We start from the raw sequence: 19,396 nt of genomic DNA, 5'->3' as shown, positions 1-19,396 counted from the left end.
AGAACTAAACACAATCAAATAAGCTTACATAGCACAAGAAAACGGATACAACCCCAACATAATAGACAACATAATACGTAAGACAAAACAAAACCACAAAAAACAGAAGAATACAACACAAACACAAGAACACAAAAAATACATCACTAACATACGAAAACAAAAACACACAGAAGATTGCAACCTCATTCAAGAAATTAAATTACAACATCGCATACAGAACAAATAACACTCTACAAAAACATCTCAACACACAAACAAACAAATACAACCACACAGGCATATACAAACTCAAATGTAACACCTGCAACAACTTCTACATAGGACAGACAGGCAGATCATTTCAAACACATTACAAAGAACACATCACAGCCATAACAAAATTACAAAACACATCCACATATGCAGAACACATGACAAATGCCAACCACACCTACAGAGACATCAACACAGACATGGAAATACTGCACATCCAACCAAAAAGCCAGAAACTCAACACACTAGAACAATATGAAATATACAGACACACGAAAACATACCCCAACGATGTTCTCAACACACAACTCAATTTCAAAACACATACACTCTTTGACTCTACACTATGAACACACCCACACAGGAAACAGGAGGTGCCAAGACCAACAACGACCAGTTCCGAAGATGACTGAAAATAGGTCGAAACATGTTAACAAGGTACGTTAATATTTAACACAAGAAAGTTCTTATCATATATATTCCGAAGTGATACAGTGTTAAAAATTGTGTAATCAAGATGTATATATCTTTATTTTTTTAATATATACATTTAGGTGTTTCAATCAAGTTTCTAAAGAGTTTGGATCTTGGGCAGAAGAAAGGAAATCTTTCTGTCACTGCTTTATAACTTTAGAATCTGCTGTTCACCATTCAGTTTCCTCCTGAATTGACATCAGAGAAATTTTCATTGGGTAAAGGAAAAAAAAGTTACCCCAAACTTTTACCTTAACCAGACCTGCAGAACTGTAGCTCCTCAGAGCGACTATTTTCTTACCCCTTTTCTACCAGTGCGGCCATGGCGTTCTAGTTGCGCTCAGCTATATCAACATTCATCCTAGCGGCGGCAGGTACACAATACGCGTACTGCAGTTTGAAGAGAACTGGAACATAGCAAAATCCAAACCAGTGAAGAAATACTACTCCCAAACCAAATGGAAATGGTATGATTATTTTGTTGTTGAAGCAGACGAAAGAATTGTTTGTTTATTGTGCCCCATCCAATTTATTTCTACTTGTCATTTCAATATTAAACGACATTTAAAGAAAGTCCACAGTAAGAATTATGGAATAGACAAACTTCCAGATAAGTTCATTATTACGAACTATATATTGATTACTTACTTACTTACTTACTTACTTACTTACTTACTTACTTATGGCTTTTAAGGAACCCGGAGGTTCATTGCCGCCCTCACATAAGTTCATTATTATGAACTATATATTGATTACTTACTTATTTATGGCTTTTAAGGAACCCGGAGGTTAATTGCTGCCCTCACATAAGCCCGCCATCGGTCCCTATCCTGAGCAGAGTAATTCAGTCTCTACCATCATATCCCACCTTCCTTAAATTCATTGTTATATTATCCTGTCATCTACACCTCGGCCTCCCCAAAGATCTTTTTTCCTCCGATCTCCCCACTAACACACTATATGAGTAGCTTAATATCAAAGACGGACATCTGTCGTCTCCATAGTTTTGATTTAGGGGCAATTTTTTAATTCACGGTGTTCTTTGTAATATTTAACACAATTTATTTTATAAATATAGTGTTTGAGTTTGCATATGGTTTCACTACAACTGGAAAGAGCATGAAAAATTGTATAAAAAACCACAGCTATCTAAATTTCGATTGAGGTCAGATGTCCGTCTTTGATATTAAGCTACTCATATGCATTTCTGGATTCGCCCATATGAACTACAGTACATGCCCTGCCCATCTCAAACATCTGGATTTAATGTTCCTAATTATGCCAGATGAAGAATACAGTGCGTGCAGTTCTGCATTGTGTAACTTTCTCCATTCTCCTGTAACTTCATCCCTCTCAGCCCCAAATATTTTCCTAAGCACCTTATTTTCAGACATCCTTAATCTCTGTTCCTCTCTCAAAATTAAAGTCCAAGTTTCAGAACCATACAGAAGAAACAGTAATATAAATATTTTACACATTCTAACCTTTTTTTTTTAGAGCATACTAGATGACAAAAGCTTCTCAACCAAATAATAACAGGCATTTCGCATATTTATTGTGTTTAATTTCCTCTCGAGTGTCTTTTATATTTGTTACTGTTGCTCCGAGATATTTGAATTTCTCGACCTCTTCAAAGGATAAATTTACAATTTTTGTATTTCCGTTTCGTACAATATTCTAGTCATGAGACATCATCATATACTTTGTCTTTTCGGGATTTACTTTATATATATATATATATATATATATATATATATATATATATATATAAACTTTCAAGGTTCATTACTTAAATGCTACAAATTTATGTTTCCGTAGATGATGATAGGAAGAAAGTCTTGGAAATTCTAAAGCAGGCTAGGTGCAAAGAAATCTCAAAGAAACTACCGACAGAAAATCTAGCATAACCGTAAACCTTGAAACGACATAACGCATTATAAATACAATGACTTATTACAATCCTTATTGAAAGTTACAGTGCCGCCACTGATAGTCCTTCCACACGGAAAGAATGTCTAAACTATATGTAGAAGTCAATCATCCCCAATAGAAGTGGAGTAAGGCTGACGTCATATTTCCCCTACTTACGAGTTCTGCAGGCCTGACCTTAACCCAAGAAAGCATGAAAAGTCTACTAGTTCCACATCCTTCATAGTGTGCATACGGGGAACTTTTATCTTTCGTAAATATTGTAATCAATTACTGTTCTCTTCCGCATATTCAGAAACACAACATAACCTGTGATTCTCTGTTAGCTGCCATTAAGACACTAGATTATTTTAGATCTGGCAAGAATTGAAATTTATTTTTGCTTCCGTGTGATAAAGGTTAACTTCCTCATATGTATTTAGTACCAGAATTAAATTCTGTTAAATTTTTATTGTTGAAAGATACACTGTACACTCAGAATTTTCATAATTATTACTGCATACCAACGGTTTTTGACAGTTGATGGAGCTTTGTTACCCTCTCCGACTCGAGAGAAACTCGAGCCAGTTATACCTCGCCAGAAGGAAGAAGATCTTCCTAAGAGCCCCCAAAAAGCCAGCCCTAAAAGTAGCCCCAGATCAGGTAATCTTAAAAAGCAGGAAAATGAGATGACAGCCTAGTAGATTATGAGATGCAGGAACTCTAGTGCATGCAAGATGCTAGTGTTAACTTGGTATGCATTGCTACAGAATGTAATTGAATTTTGAGATAATTTTTAATCTTTGTTTTCCCTACCCTGTACATTTTATTTGTGTGTGCCAATTTTCATGGTTGATATAAACTAAAGAGATCGCAATTGAACAGTTGCACTCAATTAAGGGTCATTTTAAAACAAGTTTGGAGCTGGAGATTCGAAAGAGATTTCCCACAAATAATTGCAATAAATAAGAGGAAAATTTATATTTTTCAAAGCATGAACATGAATTTCTCTTAAAGTCACTAATAATCCATTAAGATGATTCTTCCATGAAGTGTTTTTCTAAATACTTTCATAACGAATGTTCCATTGTCTTCACTTGATTATGATGTCAGCACCCTTTTCTCGAGCAGTGCAATGTTTCTGAAAGAATTCACATACTGTGTTGAAGGAAGACTTTTGTAGTCATAATTAATTCGTTTTTGGCTACAGAGTACCCTCTTCTTTATTCCACTTACTTTACAGGACACTGTCTATTGTAACTTCAGAGCTGTAGTTATTTATAGAAATATATATTACAACCAACGTAACTGTTTATTTTGTTTATGTTTGCTGTATTTGTCAGAATTATATATTACTACATTTTTTTACGCTGTTCTCATGTCATGGGTAAATTTCTTTCTTTATGATGGAATCTTAATTTACTCAGTATGATAAAGTAGTTATGTAGTGTAGTCTGCCAACATTATGATACTGGGTAATGTAGTAATGTTAATGGATTCCAGCTCACAAGCAAACATTCTCATGGGGACAGATTAAAAAGTTATTATTTTTTTTCCACCATGTAATAATGTCAAGTCCACACCTGTTCAGTAACGGTTAGCGCATCTGGCCGCGAAACCAGGTGGCCCGGGTTCGATTCCCGATCAGGGCAAGTTACCTGGTTGAGTTTTTTCTGGGGTTTTCCCTCAACCCAATATGAGTAAATGCTGGGTAACTTTCGGTGCTGGACCCCACACTCATTTCACCAGCATTATCACCTTCATCTCATTCAGACACTAAATAACCTAAGATGTTGATAAAGCATCGTAAAATAATCTTAGCATGCAGGCTTTCACGGCCAGTGTCTAGTTGAAACGGAGCTTTTGGGCTAAGATGCCGTGGTCTATTGGTACAGATGTTACCAGACATTTCGTCTACTACTGCGGCAGACATCTTCAGTGGTTAGGTATCCTCGGTCGAAGTCTTCTGCTCGGGATACCTGTCAGTTGTTACAGGTATACCGAGCAGAAGACTTTGACCGAGGATACCTAACCACTGAAGATGTCTGCCGTAGTAGTAGATGAAACGTCTGGTAACATCTGTACCAATAGACCACGGCATCTTAGCCCGAAAGCTCTGTTTCAACATCGTAAATAACCTACTAAAATAAAAAAAAGTCAAAACAAGTGCATACACAAATTTTGGCAACTCTAGTGCAATTACGTAAAAAAAATAAGTTCTCTGGGGCCAGTTACAGAAAGAAAACACAATTTCATGGAAGGATTTATTGGAACAGATAAAGTAATTGTTGAGCTATTTTCAACATATTCCCCACTGGAATTGAGACATTTGTCATACCATGGGATCAACTTTTGTATCCCTGTGTCATAGAAGTCTGCCGCCTGGGATCGGGACCAGTGTGTGACAGCTGTCTGCATCTCTCTGTCGATCCCATGGTATGACATATCTCAATTTCAATGGAGAATATATTGTAAAATAGCTCAACACTTGCTGTGTCTGTTCCAATAAATTTTTCCAATGAAATTGTGTTTTCCTTCTGTAAATAGTCCCTGAGAAACTTATTTTTACGGTCCTCGTAATTGCGCTCGGGTGGTCAAAATTTATGTAATAATAATAATGGCTTTATTTAACCTGGCAGAGTTAAGGCTGTAAGGCCTTCTCTTACACTCAACCAGGATTAAAACTTGCTTACACAGTTGAACATAAAACTGGATCAGAATTAAGTAATTACATACTGATACAATTTAGGTACATAATGGGATCAAAAGAGGTAGTTACATAAAATTTACCTCATAAAATAAAAATAAACATAGTGAAATACATATTAATGTTGTTAGAATCAAATACGAATCACATAAAAACAGAAACCGATAATTCAATTAAAAAAAATGTACACAGTAAAAATGAAAATAAACACATTAGTATACATATTAATATTAGATTACAATTAAGAAGGATTTACATAATTAAACCAGAAACTGACAATTGAATAAAATGTACACAAAAAATAGATTAATAAAAAAAAACAACACACTTGTTTTGACATTATTAACATGGCGGAAAAAAAAAATTAACTTTTTTATCTGCCCCCATGAGAACGTTTGCTTGTCAGTGGCAGCACTCCAGTTTACATGAAGGTGTAGCAATCCAGTGCTTGTTTTATTTCTTCGTTTATTATTATTTCCTGTATTGTAACGTAGAAATTGTTCGCATTGTATAGATTATTTTTGCAAGGAAAGTATACAAAAAGCATGCACGTTTTAAGTGACAAGTCATGGCCTGGATGGACTGAAAAGTTAACACTTAGCTCACTTGTTCGTGACTTCTACTTGCTTGAACCCTTCTTGTTGGAGATTTGTGAGATGATGAAGTAATATAGCCGATAATCCAGAGTAGTCGTATGAAAGCACTAAACACATCGCATTTAATATTTTAAGTAAAATAGCCTACATACATAATTGAGATTACTAGTAATGTAAAATGCTGTATTTGCATGGCTTCCTTGTTTCTCCAATGCATTTGATAGCTACAATTATTAAGTTGTATAAGCTAAATAATTATATGGAGGGGGACCTATTTATTTTCAATAAGTTTGAAACATATTACATATTTGAATATATTAGGTAAAGTTTGGTACTGGTGTAAGAGTATGTGCATTATGCATGCTAGGCTTTGCACGCATCAACCAACATGGAAAATTAGTGTAACAGTAACTACATTTCTTTTTGATAATAATCGACATACTTCCACTTTGAAATTTGTTTAGTTGATTAATGGAATACTTTATGTCATCAGTTTTATTCTTTTTCCTGATATAATATGTAAGTGTACTCTCCAGCGGCGTGCAGTGATGACGTTTTTGGGGAAGCAATTCCTTGGAAACCCTGTATGTAGGCAACAGGCATCGAAGCCCAGTCGAGCAGTGGCATACATACAGGCACTGCTTCCCTTCACGCCATGCTACTGCACGTCACTGGTACTTTCCCTTTGTAATTCATATGTCATGTACCAGATATCAGTATGGATTTTCCAATTGTCAATATTTATTTATGAAGAAACTTATTTCCTAATAGTACTGATACATCTGAGATGTTGCCTTTGCAAGAAACGTAACACTGAAATTTTCATACTTTGAAGGAATAATTAAGACTAAATATGAATGAGCAAATGTTATGTCGCAAAACTTTCAAAATTTTTTAAATATTCATATTGAAGTCAACTTAAAATGTAAATTCTATGGATAAGATAATCCTCCAGAGCCAAATTGCAAAACAGTAAAACAACTTGAGGTAAAAAACTATAAAGGTCTGTATATAAGTGACTGAAAAATATTTGTAAAATATTATGCTTCTTATTTAATCCAGATATACAGTTTCGAATATATCTTACCATTCATAAGTCATGAATATAAAATGACAAAAGAAATCTCCAATATAAATGCAACAGAAATATTCCAAATATTGAATAAGAAATGGAATTAAGTACGAAGAGTGTACCAGTATTTTGTATATAAAAATAATAAAAAAAAGGGATGCTTCATTGTCGTCAGATGTCTTCTATCAATTTATTATTTATCAATACGAATATGGCATGTACACGAAATGTAGTGATTAAGAAGAGAGTTAAATTTTCATTTAATTTTTATTCTCACATTATCAGAATGTCAATGATCATTCTTGTATGCTGACACCAAAACGAAAATAGAATGTCTACTAATTATTCACTTAGAACTTCGTAAACATTCAAGATTATAATTCTGCAAAATTAAACATGTACAAAATTGACTAATTGAAGTCACAAAGTTCTTTAATAGCCTGCTTGTTGAATCATAAATGAGCCTCAAATTTACTTAACTTGAATTACAAATCCATGTGTGTATGTTCCTCTAATAACAAACCTTTGTCGTATATCTTTATTCTTTACCAATTATTTGTTAAATCTGTCAAATAAAGAACTTTTTAACTTTACTGTGTTGATGTCGAAAATTTCGCATTAATTAATGACTAGAAATTTCGGATTGTTTCAGCCATCTTCAGGTTTCTAATGAGGTCTTGCACTTCTTTCCAGTTTCTTCGTTCTGTTGTCTTGGTAGGGGTGTATTCATGATCAGTAGTGTTGTGTCGAGAAGGGTGTGCATTCTGAAATTGTGTTTAGTGTTGAGATGTATTGTGCATGTGTCTTTCTATGTCTGCATATTTCGTATTTTTCTAGCGTGTTCAGTTTCTGATTTTTCTGTTCACTATCTAGAATTCCCATGTCTGTTTCTGTATTGCTGTAGTTGTGGTTGCATCTTTCAGGAAATTAAAATACAACATTACATACAGAATACAAAACATACTACAAAAACAAGACAAACATAACCTTACAGAAATTTCCAAATTAACATGCAACAGTTGTAATGACTACATCAGGCAAACTGAAAGATCTTTCCAAACACATACAAGGAACACATCACAGCAATAATCAAATCACAAGAAACTTTCACCTACGCAGAACACATCACCAACACCAACCACAACTACAGTAATATAGAAACAGACATGGAAATTCTACACATTGAACAGTAAAGTCAGAAATTAAACACGCTAGAACAATAAGAAATATAGGTAAGGTAAAGATAGCTCCTTCACATGCTGTGAAGAAACTTGGGGGACACGGAGGTTGAGCCCCCATGCTTTCTTCACCTCAGCACTAAAATGAGGTGGTGTGGTTGGCACCACACTCTGACCACCTTTTACCGTCTAGGAAAGACCTGGTACTCAATTTGATAGGAGGCTGAGTGTACCTTAGAGCCATTCTGGAAGTTTGGCAACAAGAAAATCCTGTCACCATCTGGGATCGAATCCTGGACCTTCCAGTCCATAGCCAACTACTCTATGAACTGAATTACTCGGCCACCAATACGAAATATATACAGGGTGTCCCATTTATCTTGTGCACCTATTATAACTTTTTTGTTTGGATAGGTATTGGAATTTTTGTTTTTGAGCGTTATGTTAGAATGAGGGGCTAACATGAGTGTGGAGATTTGGTGCGTGTAACTACATTATGGTACAAGATACACGTGACGTCATCAATTTTTCAAATAGCACTACATACTTTAATCATGTTACATTGATTACACATATTAAGACGAGTTCAAAAATGTATCACAACGTCACCTTCCTAATCAATAACAAAACGAAACAAAAACGTACTTCCAATGTGAAAATGTTATGCTTTGAGAGTCACAGAAGATGTTCCAATGGTGACCATTCACATTTATGCACATTCGAAGATGTTCCCCGAAAGACCATATGACTGCCCGGCATGTTGCTGGCTGCATGAACACACAAGACTGTCGAATACATTGCTGCATGTGGTCTGGTGTTGTCAGAATGTTCTGGTACACACTGTCCTTTACAGTTCCTCACAAGAAGAAATCGAGTGGCGACAGGTCCGGAGAACGTGCAGGCCACTGTACGTGGATTGTGGCGTCGACAGTTGTTGTGGTTTGTTTACATGTTAGACAGCAAACACACAACACACGACGTGTACAGACGTCAGTTGTTTTCGTTTTGTGTAAGTTAATGCACAAGATGAATGGAGCACCACAACAAACGACACATTCTGATAGCATTCATTTTGGATTTTTTTGTTGTTATTGATTGGGAAGGTGCGATTTTGATACATTTTTGAACTCATCTTAATGTGTGTAATCAATGTAACATGATTAAAGTATGTAGTGCTCTTTGAAAAATTGATGACGTTACGTGTATCTTGTACCATAATGTAGTTACATGCATCAAATCTCTACACTCATGTTAGCTCCTCGTTCTAATGTAACTCTCAAACACAAAAATTCCAATACCTATCCAAACAAAAAAGTTATAATAGGTGCACAAGATAAATGGGACACTCTGTATAGCCACCAGTGTAGCTCAGTTGGTTAAGGCGCTTGCCTGTTAGTCTGAAGTTGCACTCGGGCTCAGGTTCGATCCCCGCTTGAGCTGATTACCTGGTTGGGTTTTTCCCGAGATTTTCCCCAACTGTAAGGTGAATACCAGGTAATTTGTGGCGAATCCTCGGTCTCCTCTCGCCAAATACCATCTCGCTATCACCAATCTAATTGACGCTAAATAACCTCGTAGTTGATATAGCGTCGTTAAATAAACCACTAAAAAAATACAAAATATAAATACATACAAAAACACGTGCACAACACATACTCAACTAAATTTCAGAATGCACATCCTTTTTGACACAACACTACTAATCATAAACACACCCCCATCAAGACAACAGCAAAAAGAAACCGGAAATAAACGCAAGACCTCATTAGATGTCTGAAAATGGCTGAAGCAAGCAGAAACTACTCATTAATTAAGGCAAAAGTTTTGTATTACCACAGGAAAGTTAAGGAGTTGTTTGTTTAACAAATTTCAACAAATCATTGGTGATACAAATGTTGAAAGTGTGTAATGAAGATGTATATTTATCATTTACTTAAATTTTAATCATTTTAAAACCTGCAGGAGATGTTTTCATGAATGTATCTATAAATGAAAAAACTGTTGTCTACATTATGTAACTTCAAACGTGTTAATGTATTACATCGAAATGTTGATGAATTACATAATTTTATATCAAATTTCTGTGAATGCTTGTGGATTATGACAATGTTTCAGCCCGATCACAGTCAGTGGGGCTTGCTGGTGATAACCGTTCTCCAAAGCGTCAGCCTAGAACTCCGCTAGCAACAACTACTCAACCGAGTAAGGTGAATGGACCTGTGCAGACTGAACGCCGCCCTCGACCCAGTAAGTAGTTAGGTTAATTGAAAAGAATGGGTCTTGAATTTGTTGAGAGTTTCGAGGTACAAGATTGACAACTGAGTATACAAAATTAAGCAAAGGTTCAAAATATAATTTTCGTTGTTCCCTGCTCGACTTTAGTGAAATGTATCCTCTTACTGATTTTATATTATCTTGGTATTTCATTTGCCATAAAATACACTTTTAGCTCATAAATCATCCTTAATTTACTATTTAAATTACTGCATTTTAATGTTTTTTTTTTCAAAGTAATTCCTTAACCCAATTAACTTAAAGAATATTTTTAGATAAAACTTACTAGACACAATTAATTATTTACACTTCAGTTACTTAATGAAAGATTATTGTATTACTTCTTTGAACAATTCCGTTCTAAAAAATAATTTATACAGAAACTATATTAAGTCACATTACAATTGATTAGCCTGTCTCTGTTGTACATGCTGCAGCCCATTTCACCACTACCTCCTTGCCCTGTCCTTTCCCTGTTTAAATATAAAAATGTACAATGTTTTGAACTCAGTTCTTTTTAATAATTACGGATTGATAATATATCTTCCATCTCGTCTTCATAACATAAAATGTCTATTTGCTGAAAGAATCATAATCATCATTCTCACCACCAAGTTCCTCATCTTCATTAAGAGTATTACATTGAAAAGTCTAATGTGCAATTTGGTCTTGTCATACTTAAGTTTTCGTGAAGATCATCAATAATGAAGTGTTAAATGATTTGTCTCTTGTTATCAATACGAGACTTCTCATGCATGTTTGGTGAGATAAGAAGCATTACGAGTTCTTAAATCTTTATTCTATGGTCTTAGTGGTAGTGGTAATGTCTGATGACAGGGTTTCTTTCTTTGAGGGGACCCCGATTTTCATATTTAAAACATAAGCCTACGTCCTGTTTTGTTTGTAGGTATGTAATTTTTTAAACGGGCGGGATTCTTACATATTGTCCCACAATGTTACGTGATAGCATAATGCAAAGTCCCATAGCTTCCTTGCTTCTTTCATTGGCGATTTTGTATCTTTCTGCTTCAATTGTAGAAAAATAATCCTATAAATCAGACAACATTAAGGAAACAGATTACAGAAACAGTTACTTTAAAACTTTGTTTCATTTTTAGGTAATTATAATAAGTGAAATAAAATAAACAGGCCTATATATTTTTGCCATACTTCTCACAGTGCTGAGTTGTTTTACAGAAGGCGAAGTATTGAGGTGAAGGACTGCAGGAAGACAAACATTATACAGCGTTAGTGTAACAATTTATACAGCCTGACTTTAAGTTTGTAATCTCGGTAGATTACTTTGTTATGTTTACGTTTATTTTGATTACTTTACAGTGTATAATTTTAGTAATCGTAATTTCCATTACACAGTAATTGGTAGTGTTGGATTTTAGTAATGTTGTGATAGATACTTATGGTATCGTGTTGAGACAGGCTCTTATGTTGTGACCTTGCACTAATTGGAAATTGGGTGATGCTCTGACATAACACAGATATTAAAATTATGTTGATTGATTAGTAAATTAGATTTGTATTTTGGAATATCTTGTAAAGTACGGTACCTATAACTTAAAATTCTTGTCACTTTCTTCGGTATCAGCATGATGCAGAGGTTTGCAAGTGAATGATATTCCAGTTAAAAGAAAACTGGCCAGTAATTAATGTGCATATTAAATCGACATCCAGAGAACTTGCATTTACTGTGAATGAAATACTTGGCTTCTGACTACTTACCCTTGAAATAATTTCCTCCTGGTAGCTCTATAAAGAAAATGTTTATTTCTGTCGATATTAACCTAGTATTTGAATTTGAAAAAAGAAATTAAAACATTTTAAGTTTCATCCTTTTAGTAACAGTTTGTTTTATGTTGCATGAATCATTCAGTTACTCAAATTCTGTGATGCATTGGTAGAAAATGTTTCCTTCACTAAAACAAAAGTCTAAAAAAAATTGTACAGTTTATGTTTGTCTTGAAAATCAGTATTTAATGTATGTTATACGTAATTTATTAATGGGAAAAATTGTTGTTAGATGCATTTATAGTAAAGATTTATAACAGTTGCCTTATGAATACTTTGTTTTCTTAGTCTAAATTCAGTAATTGTAAGAAACACTTGATAATCTCATATCTACGTGAGTACCCTTACAAACATTAATAATCATCACAGAAGTAGGAAGTCTTGTGAAGTGGACACGTTGTGACTTGCTAGGCAGAGAATCTGTCATGTGATCTTTTCAGCTTGCGGCCCGGCTAGCGGGAAGCCTCCACTCCCAGCTCCGAACCGGCAACGAGCGAACGCCCGGTCCAAACCCCGACCCCTCTCCGGAGCACGTACGTCACATCCACAATCAATCGCCTGCCTGCTTCTCTCTTTTCTCTCGATTCACTTTGAGCCTCAAGTAAACCAAACAATTTCTGAACCAGACATAAAACAGTGGCAATTGACATCAGAATGTGAGCAGAGTGGAACTGTAGATCTTACATTAGATTTACTGTCGAATGGCCCACATTCACATTTACAAATACAAAGGAAACATTATCTAAAACACTGTTTAATAAAAATTCATGATTGCAGTAATGAAATACAAATTTCGCATTAATTCTATTCAATGCAAATCGTTAAGTCATCAATACATGTTAAACATTTCTTCTTTCACTCAGAAAAATCTGTGACACTTTAAAGATTTATTTTTATATAGCAATTCATAGTCCGGTTTGTCAGCAATTTAAATCGCCTTGTTAAGTCATTTAGGGGGCGTGATATCTGACAGAAAATATGTTGTCGTTCTTAACCAATGCCGATTTCTTGGCAGTGGAGGCTTCAACTCTCTTGCCCGCAAATATAGGAGAGTGATATAGCAAAATGTATAATGATTTTAATATAGGCACCATATATTTATGTAATGGTGTTTATATTACCTACATGCAACCCCCAAACTATTTGGAGGACTACACCTGCTGTTGGTTAGCGGGTCTATATGACCTGGCTGGGAAGTTCGTCAGATAACTCCACCAACCATATCCCCTTTTCACTGCTTAGGGACTCTTATGTATGCCATGGTAGGTCAGCATGCAGAAATGGTATCTTCTCCATTCTTGATGGAACAGTTATACTCCTGTGACTTGGTCTCCAGAGCTTCGTTTGTTAAAAACAGGTTGCATCACAAGAAGGTGAAAATTTGAGCATTTGATTGACTACATTCATTTTCAAAACTTGTGATGTTACACTAAAATGAAGATATAGTCATGTAGTTAGCATAGTGACAAGAATTAAAAATCTTCAACAAGTTAAGTAAGACTGGGTGGAAGTATCGTGGAAAGAATTTACATTAAGTTGGATTCTTAATGATTTCGAATTCATACTTAATCCTAGAATTATAGAAAGCCAACTGACATATATCTATTGGATAGGATTTCTCTTTTCCCTAACATTTTTTCACTGTTTTCCATAAATTCATTATCATCCATGTTACCTGTGGAAATTCTTGGAGGTGCCATATATCAAGGACAACATTAGCAGGGATTCTTAAGGTGAAATACGTTCCACTGGATGTGTAGTCAATAGAGTGGAAGTTCTGAGTGTAGCACCAAGATATGCTATTACATGTATAACACTTTCTTTAACTATTACATCCGAAATGAATAAAAAGGATATGTGACTGTTAAAAAATAAACTTGACTTTATAGGTCATAGAAAATTGTATGCATTAATGCAGTAAAAATGCAGCATACCAGTCAAACCACTCAATATAAATTGTACCTTAAAAAATGAATGGAATTAAACGCACAACCCAGAGAAAAGTATAAACACGCATAAATTATTTGTTTAATCCCCTCTGGAACTTCAGGAGTCAAAGAACATACAACCTGCAGCTGGTATAATGTAAAATATGCAGTAAATGAATTTAATTTGTATTTCAAAGTAATCGGTTTTTATAACAGCTTGGCATGACCTAATATGCATAATTTTGAGAATATTTAATTAATTATCTCCACTTTAAAATATCGCTTTCCTTTATTTAAAGAGTGCTTATAAAAAAGGGGAATCCAACATTTTAAAGTGAAATGTGAGGGAGATTATTTTTAAAATGTTCTCCCTCTTTCTGTATCTTGATATAAGCATTTTAGTTGAGCTCATTGAATTATGTCATTTCTCTACTCTTAAATCATGTTTTATTTCTTCTTATGTAAGACAAATCAACTTTTCTATGTTCAGTAAGTAATTTAACCCCTCTCCCACTAAATTCTGTATTAAATTAACTAAAATTAGAAATTATGCTACTTACTAATTTTTAGCAGTTCTATAAATTGAAATGAACGAAAGTAAAACAAATTTTTCTACAGGAGAATTCTAGATTCTTGTAAACATTGCTTATGGAAGAATGTTTATATGATTAGCCTGCATTGGCAAAAACTTCTCATGCATTTTTCATTGTAAACGCTTTTCAATGCGAATTATTTATATTTTTTATTTACATTGTTGATAGACTTGTCTAAAATGATTCGCCTATACCTTGATAAAAATGCTTATATTTGAGCCCATAACAAAATAAAATTCCATGTCTGCTATTGTATTCAATGTCTGGAAAGAGTGCTCGTAGATAGAAGCGAAATGGGAAGTACTAATAATGATATGTTTAACTCTTTCATGAATCTGTCTCATTCAGTATTTTGACTGGTTTGTCTTTGAGGCTAAAAGTGAATTCGTTGGTCAAGCTGGGCTAGTCATTCAGAATGCAAGTGCTCAGCTTTCGCTTAGTTAAATCCTTCAGTGCTTTGTTGGTACAGACATATTCTGAGTTTAAGAATACAGTATGTAGGAACCATAATTGGGTTGAATTTACTGGAGAGTGGTTCAAATGAACTCGAGTGTGAGTGAAAACTGATGGTTATATTTAAAATTGTTGCAGTTTCTTCTGAAACTAGAATCGTGTCTCTCAGCTGGATGCAAAATAGCATGTAACATAGTAAAGATTCACAGCATCATAATCTGATAAATTACAGAAATTTGGGCAGGCATTGATTTTGGGTTAATCTGTTTTAATAATAATGAGAGGTCCCTCCTGTTTGGTGATATAATTACTGCTATTTATTGCAGGTGAATTTAACTAAAATATTGCCATGTTTCCAGGTGTTACATAACCTGACTTTGGAATTTCAATTATAACTGTTACGTAGCTTAGATGAATTATTTCTGAGGCTGTAGGAAACTGTGAAGGTACCGATGATGTTAGGCATATTTGAGAATTGGATCTTTTCAAATGCAACCAAAGCTTACTGTCACATAAACAGGATCTAAATAAATGTAACTATACAAACATTTATAATTACCCTAATGTCATTTACACTAAGCGAAAAATCTGTGTGTGAAAATTTTTCCACGCATTTTTCATTTATAGTTAATATTGCTTCAAAGAGAAAAGTAGCATCAGTTATTAAGTCGTAATGCTTTGAATCACAAGAAACTTTTTGTGTAAGAACTTAAAGGATAGGATCGTAAAAATAGAAATATTACTGAACCATGTTAATTTAAATTTTAGATTATGCAGGATCAGATGTGATAATGTTGTATCTTATTTTTTAATTGAATGGTCATGATTACAACTAATAAATGCGCCTTGTGGTGGATTTCAAGTAGAGTAAAAAAAAAAAACCCTTGAAGGTCTGATAACATAGGTGTTGTTTGGTTTCTGTGAGACAAATACATTAATAAAATGAGTGACCGAACAGGAGGGCGAAATCTGCTTCATATAAGATAATGAGACCAAAAATGGAACTGTAGTGCGACGTGAACCTCGATGTCCCTGCCTCCTCATGGACGTTATCACCACTCCCATGAAGCTAGCCTATCATGTCTCACCCTGTAGATTTTCCTCCGATTGTTTTATCTTAATTTATGTCCGATTAATAACTCGAATGACAATAAACTTGGCTTTATCAATATAAATAATACTGTTCTAATTGGAGAAAATCATGTTTTGAGAATGACCAAACTTAGGCTACTGAAACAAATTGGATGAGATTTGGATGGTTATTACGCACAGCAAATGAGAGAAAGTCGCTTCATTGTATCCATGCTGCTATCCCGTAATTTTTGTAAGATTCTTAAAAAATGTGTATCATAATGTACTCTTATCTTAAGTATAAAAAGCTTTTTAATGAATTTATTACTCTAACTTATGTATTTTCTGGGATATTTAGAAGAGTAGAATTAAGGCTTTACGACGTAACTTATACTCTTTAATAATTTAGCAATTACCTTTTATGCAGTGCACTTATGATAAACTCAATGTGTGAATAGTTTATGTGACATTAAATTCATTTAAATTCCCAAGTAAAATAGAATCTTTCTCCTTCTCCTTCCCAATTTTGTTTTGTTACATATCGTATATATTTTCCATTATACTTTCACTTCATACCTAAAATTCTTGTGACTTCTGCAGATTAGATTTCCGAGGCTACATTGTTAAAGGAGTGGTGATAAATGAATTCACCTTTATAGCTAGTGGATTGGCCTGCATATTAACTTGCTAGAATTAATCTATATATTTATGTCTGATTTATTTTTGTCGTTGAAAATATCTTGAATAATAGAAGGTACAAATGGTAAGACTAGCTTTCCTCAAGAACTGGTTCCAGCACCGAAATGTATTCTTAAATTTCAGTTTACAGAAATTGTATAATAACCTGAGACTTGCGTAGTAAAATGTCAGTGGTCTTATTTCTGTTTAGAATTTTATTGTAAAGTTTCATAGTCTTGGGAGGAAAATGCTGAGAGACCAAAACTGAATTTTAATTGCCATGTGATTTGTAAACTGAATTGCAAACTTTACTGAATCAGAAAACTGCACATATTGCAACAGATATACTAAATAAATTATTATCTGCTATGTCCTGAATAAGCACAGTAAAATGAAGTGTGTCATAAGAATAATAAATTATCTGGTACTGCATCATACTCTTATAAAATATTAGAATTTCGTTTGTTATAATCATATTTACAAATTACACAAAAGTGAATGATCATGTTTTCATGCTTTCATATTGAATTATAATAAAATGAAAACAAATTTCTATTATTACTGACAAATATTTTAAATTTAGTTTCAACAACTTGCTATTAGCGAACATATTAAAAGTCAGTTATTTATTTGTAAAATCATTCATAGTTTAATAGATTTAAAAAAAATGTTTAAATCGCCTTCATGTTGTTTCTTAAATATTAGTAAGTTGTCTTTAAAATGTTTGAAATGCCAGTGCTTTTAAACTCGAAATTATAACAAATTTTATTGATTGCAGATAATGCAACGATAGATAATGTGCAATATAGGTAGTTGTAATATGTGTAGATCTCTCTTGGTAAAATTTGCCATTCAGAGCAAAATAAAATGGGGGAGGAAATTCAAAATTGTTCTGTACCAGCCCAGCAGCAGAGGATGATGAAATAATGATGATTATGATGGTTATGATAATGAATTAATGCTCACGTTTACCAACTGGCATGTTCTGTGTTTACATATCATGGATGTACTTGCCTTCCTAAAAATCCCTCATGAACACCATCCATTATGCACCTTGTTAGTGGCTTTATAGTCAATTGTGAAAACAATAGAATGTCACAGAATAAAATCTAGTTATGCTTCACATATTTGGTTCATATATGAAAATGGAAAAAAAAAAAATTGCACATAACACTAATTTCTATTAACTTATTTGCTAGGTAGAATTGGAAAGCTTATTGCTTATATAGCCTTGAAACAAAATTAATAAAAATATTTATACTTTCATTATGACATAATTTTTATACAGTTGTTTGTTATTTTTAAGACAGTATTGACAGTTGATAATAATTGCATGGTAGACTGCATGACCTTTGGGACAAGTGTCTCGCATAGCCTTTATTTGTCATTTGACTTATTGTGGGTAGAAACATCGTAAATATTTTGTGGAACATGTGTAACTTAATTTCATTCGCAAGAAATGTTTGTTGGTATATTCGTTAGGGACTTGCAAACTACAAAGTGGGCTATGTGTGTGACACTTGAAGAGAAGAACATAGTGAAATCCCGAGCCATTACTCACGTAACTGGTCTACCTTAAAATTGATACTAGAGTAAAATACGGTACTTAATTAACCTCCTTGCACTTGACCTCCACTACCAAATATACAATAGACGTGTCGGTATATATTAAATAAATATAACGTGCATTGTGAATTAAATGTAGTACATGACACAAGATTGATTGGAATTAAAAAGCAGGAGTATATTGCTGAATGTATATCCCTTTTCTTTTTAATAGTACGGTATATGTAAAATAAATTACGTTTATGAATTATACGATGTCTAAAGCCCACATTCTATTTAATGTAATTATAATTTTAACAATGCTTCAGTCATGTAAATTTTAATATGAAGTATTCTTGAAATGAAACTCACAAAATAAATTATTTATTTAGTAAAATACAGTAAAATATGGATAGAATAATTGTAAATGTACATAAATTTTCATGCTGTATGTATAAAAAAGTCGTATTGTGCCTAGATCATATTTTAACTAGATTATTTAGGTCATGCAAAATGCAATTTACCAGTAACACTATTTAGTACCGTATTTACTCGAATATTTCACGCACTTTTTTCCCGCAATTTCGATCTATAAATTAAGGGTGCGTGAATTAAGCGAGGAATTTCACAAGCTGGTATTTTTAAGGGTAAAAATGACAAAACTACGCAGTTCTCTTACATATCCTAGTAACTTGTCTTCAAGATCAGGGAATTTTCCACTTTTTGGCCCACGAAATGCTTTCCATGATGCATTTGTTTCTTGAAGAGCTTGTTTTTGTTTCCTCCAGTAGCGAATATTAAATTCTGGAACTGTGAATTCACGTCCAGCTGCTCTGTTGCCATGTGTTTCTGCATACGCAA

At 33.8% G+C, this 19,396-nt stretch overlaps 1 protein-coding gene across 13 annotated transcripts in view; it reads left to right on the top strand.

Annotated features, from left to right (window-relative positions):
• LOC138708096 (nuclear protein MDM1-like) overlaps positions 1-19,396 on the top strand; it is a 945,585-nt gene that overhangs the window by 836,423 nt on the left and 89,766 nt on the right. For 10 of the 13 annotated variants that reach the window (XM_069838273.1, XM_069838272.1, XM_069838270.1 and 7 more), the window contains 3 exons: positions 3,178-3,300; positions 10,306-10,437; positions 12,708-12,800. In XM_069838273.1, the coding sequence (XP_069694374.1) occupies positions 3,178-3,300; positions 10,306-10,437; positions 12,708-12,800 (348 nt within the window). The remainder of the gene's footprint in view (positions 1-3,177; positions 3,301-10,305; positions 10,438-12,707; positions 12,801-19,396) is intronic. The other 3 variants (XM_069838275.1, XM_069838269.1, XM_069838271.1) reach the window with 2 other exon arrangements.

This window comes from Periplaneta americana, chromosome 10 (assembly GCF_040183065.1).
Source record: "Periplaneta americana isolate PAMFEO1 chromosome 10, P.americana_PAMFEO1_priV1, whole genome shotgun sequence".
Lineage (NCBI taxonomy): Eukaryota > Metazoa > Arthropoda > Insecta > Blattodea > Blattidae > Periplaneta > Periplaneta americana.
This window is presented reverse-complemented; position numbering and strand designations above follow the sequence as displayed.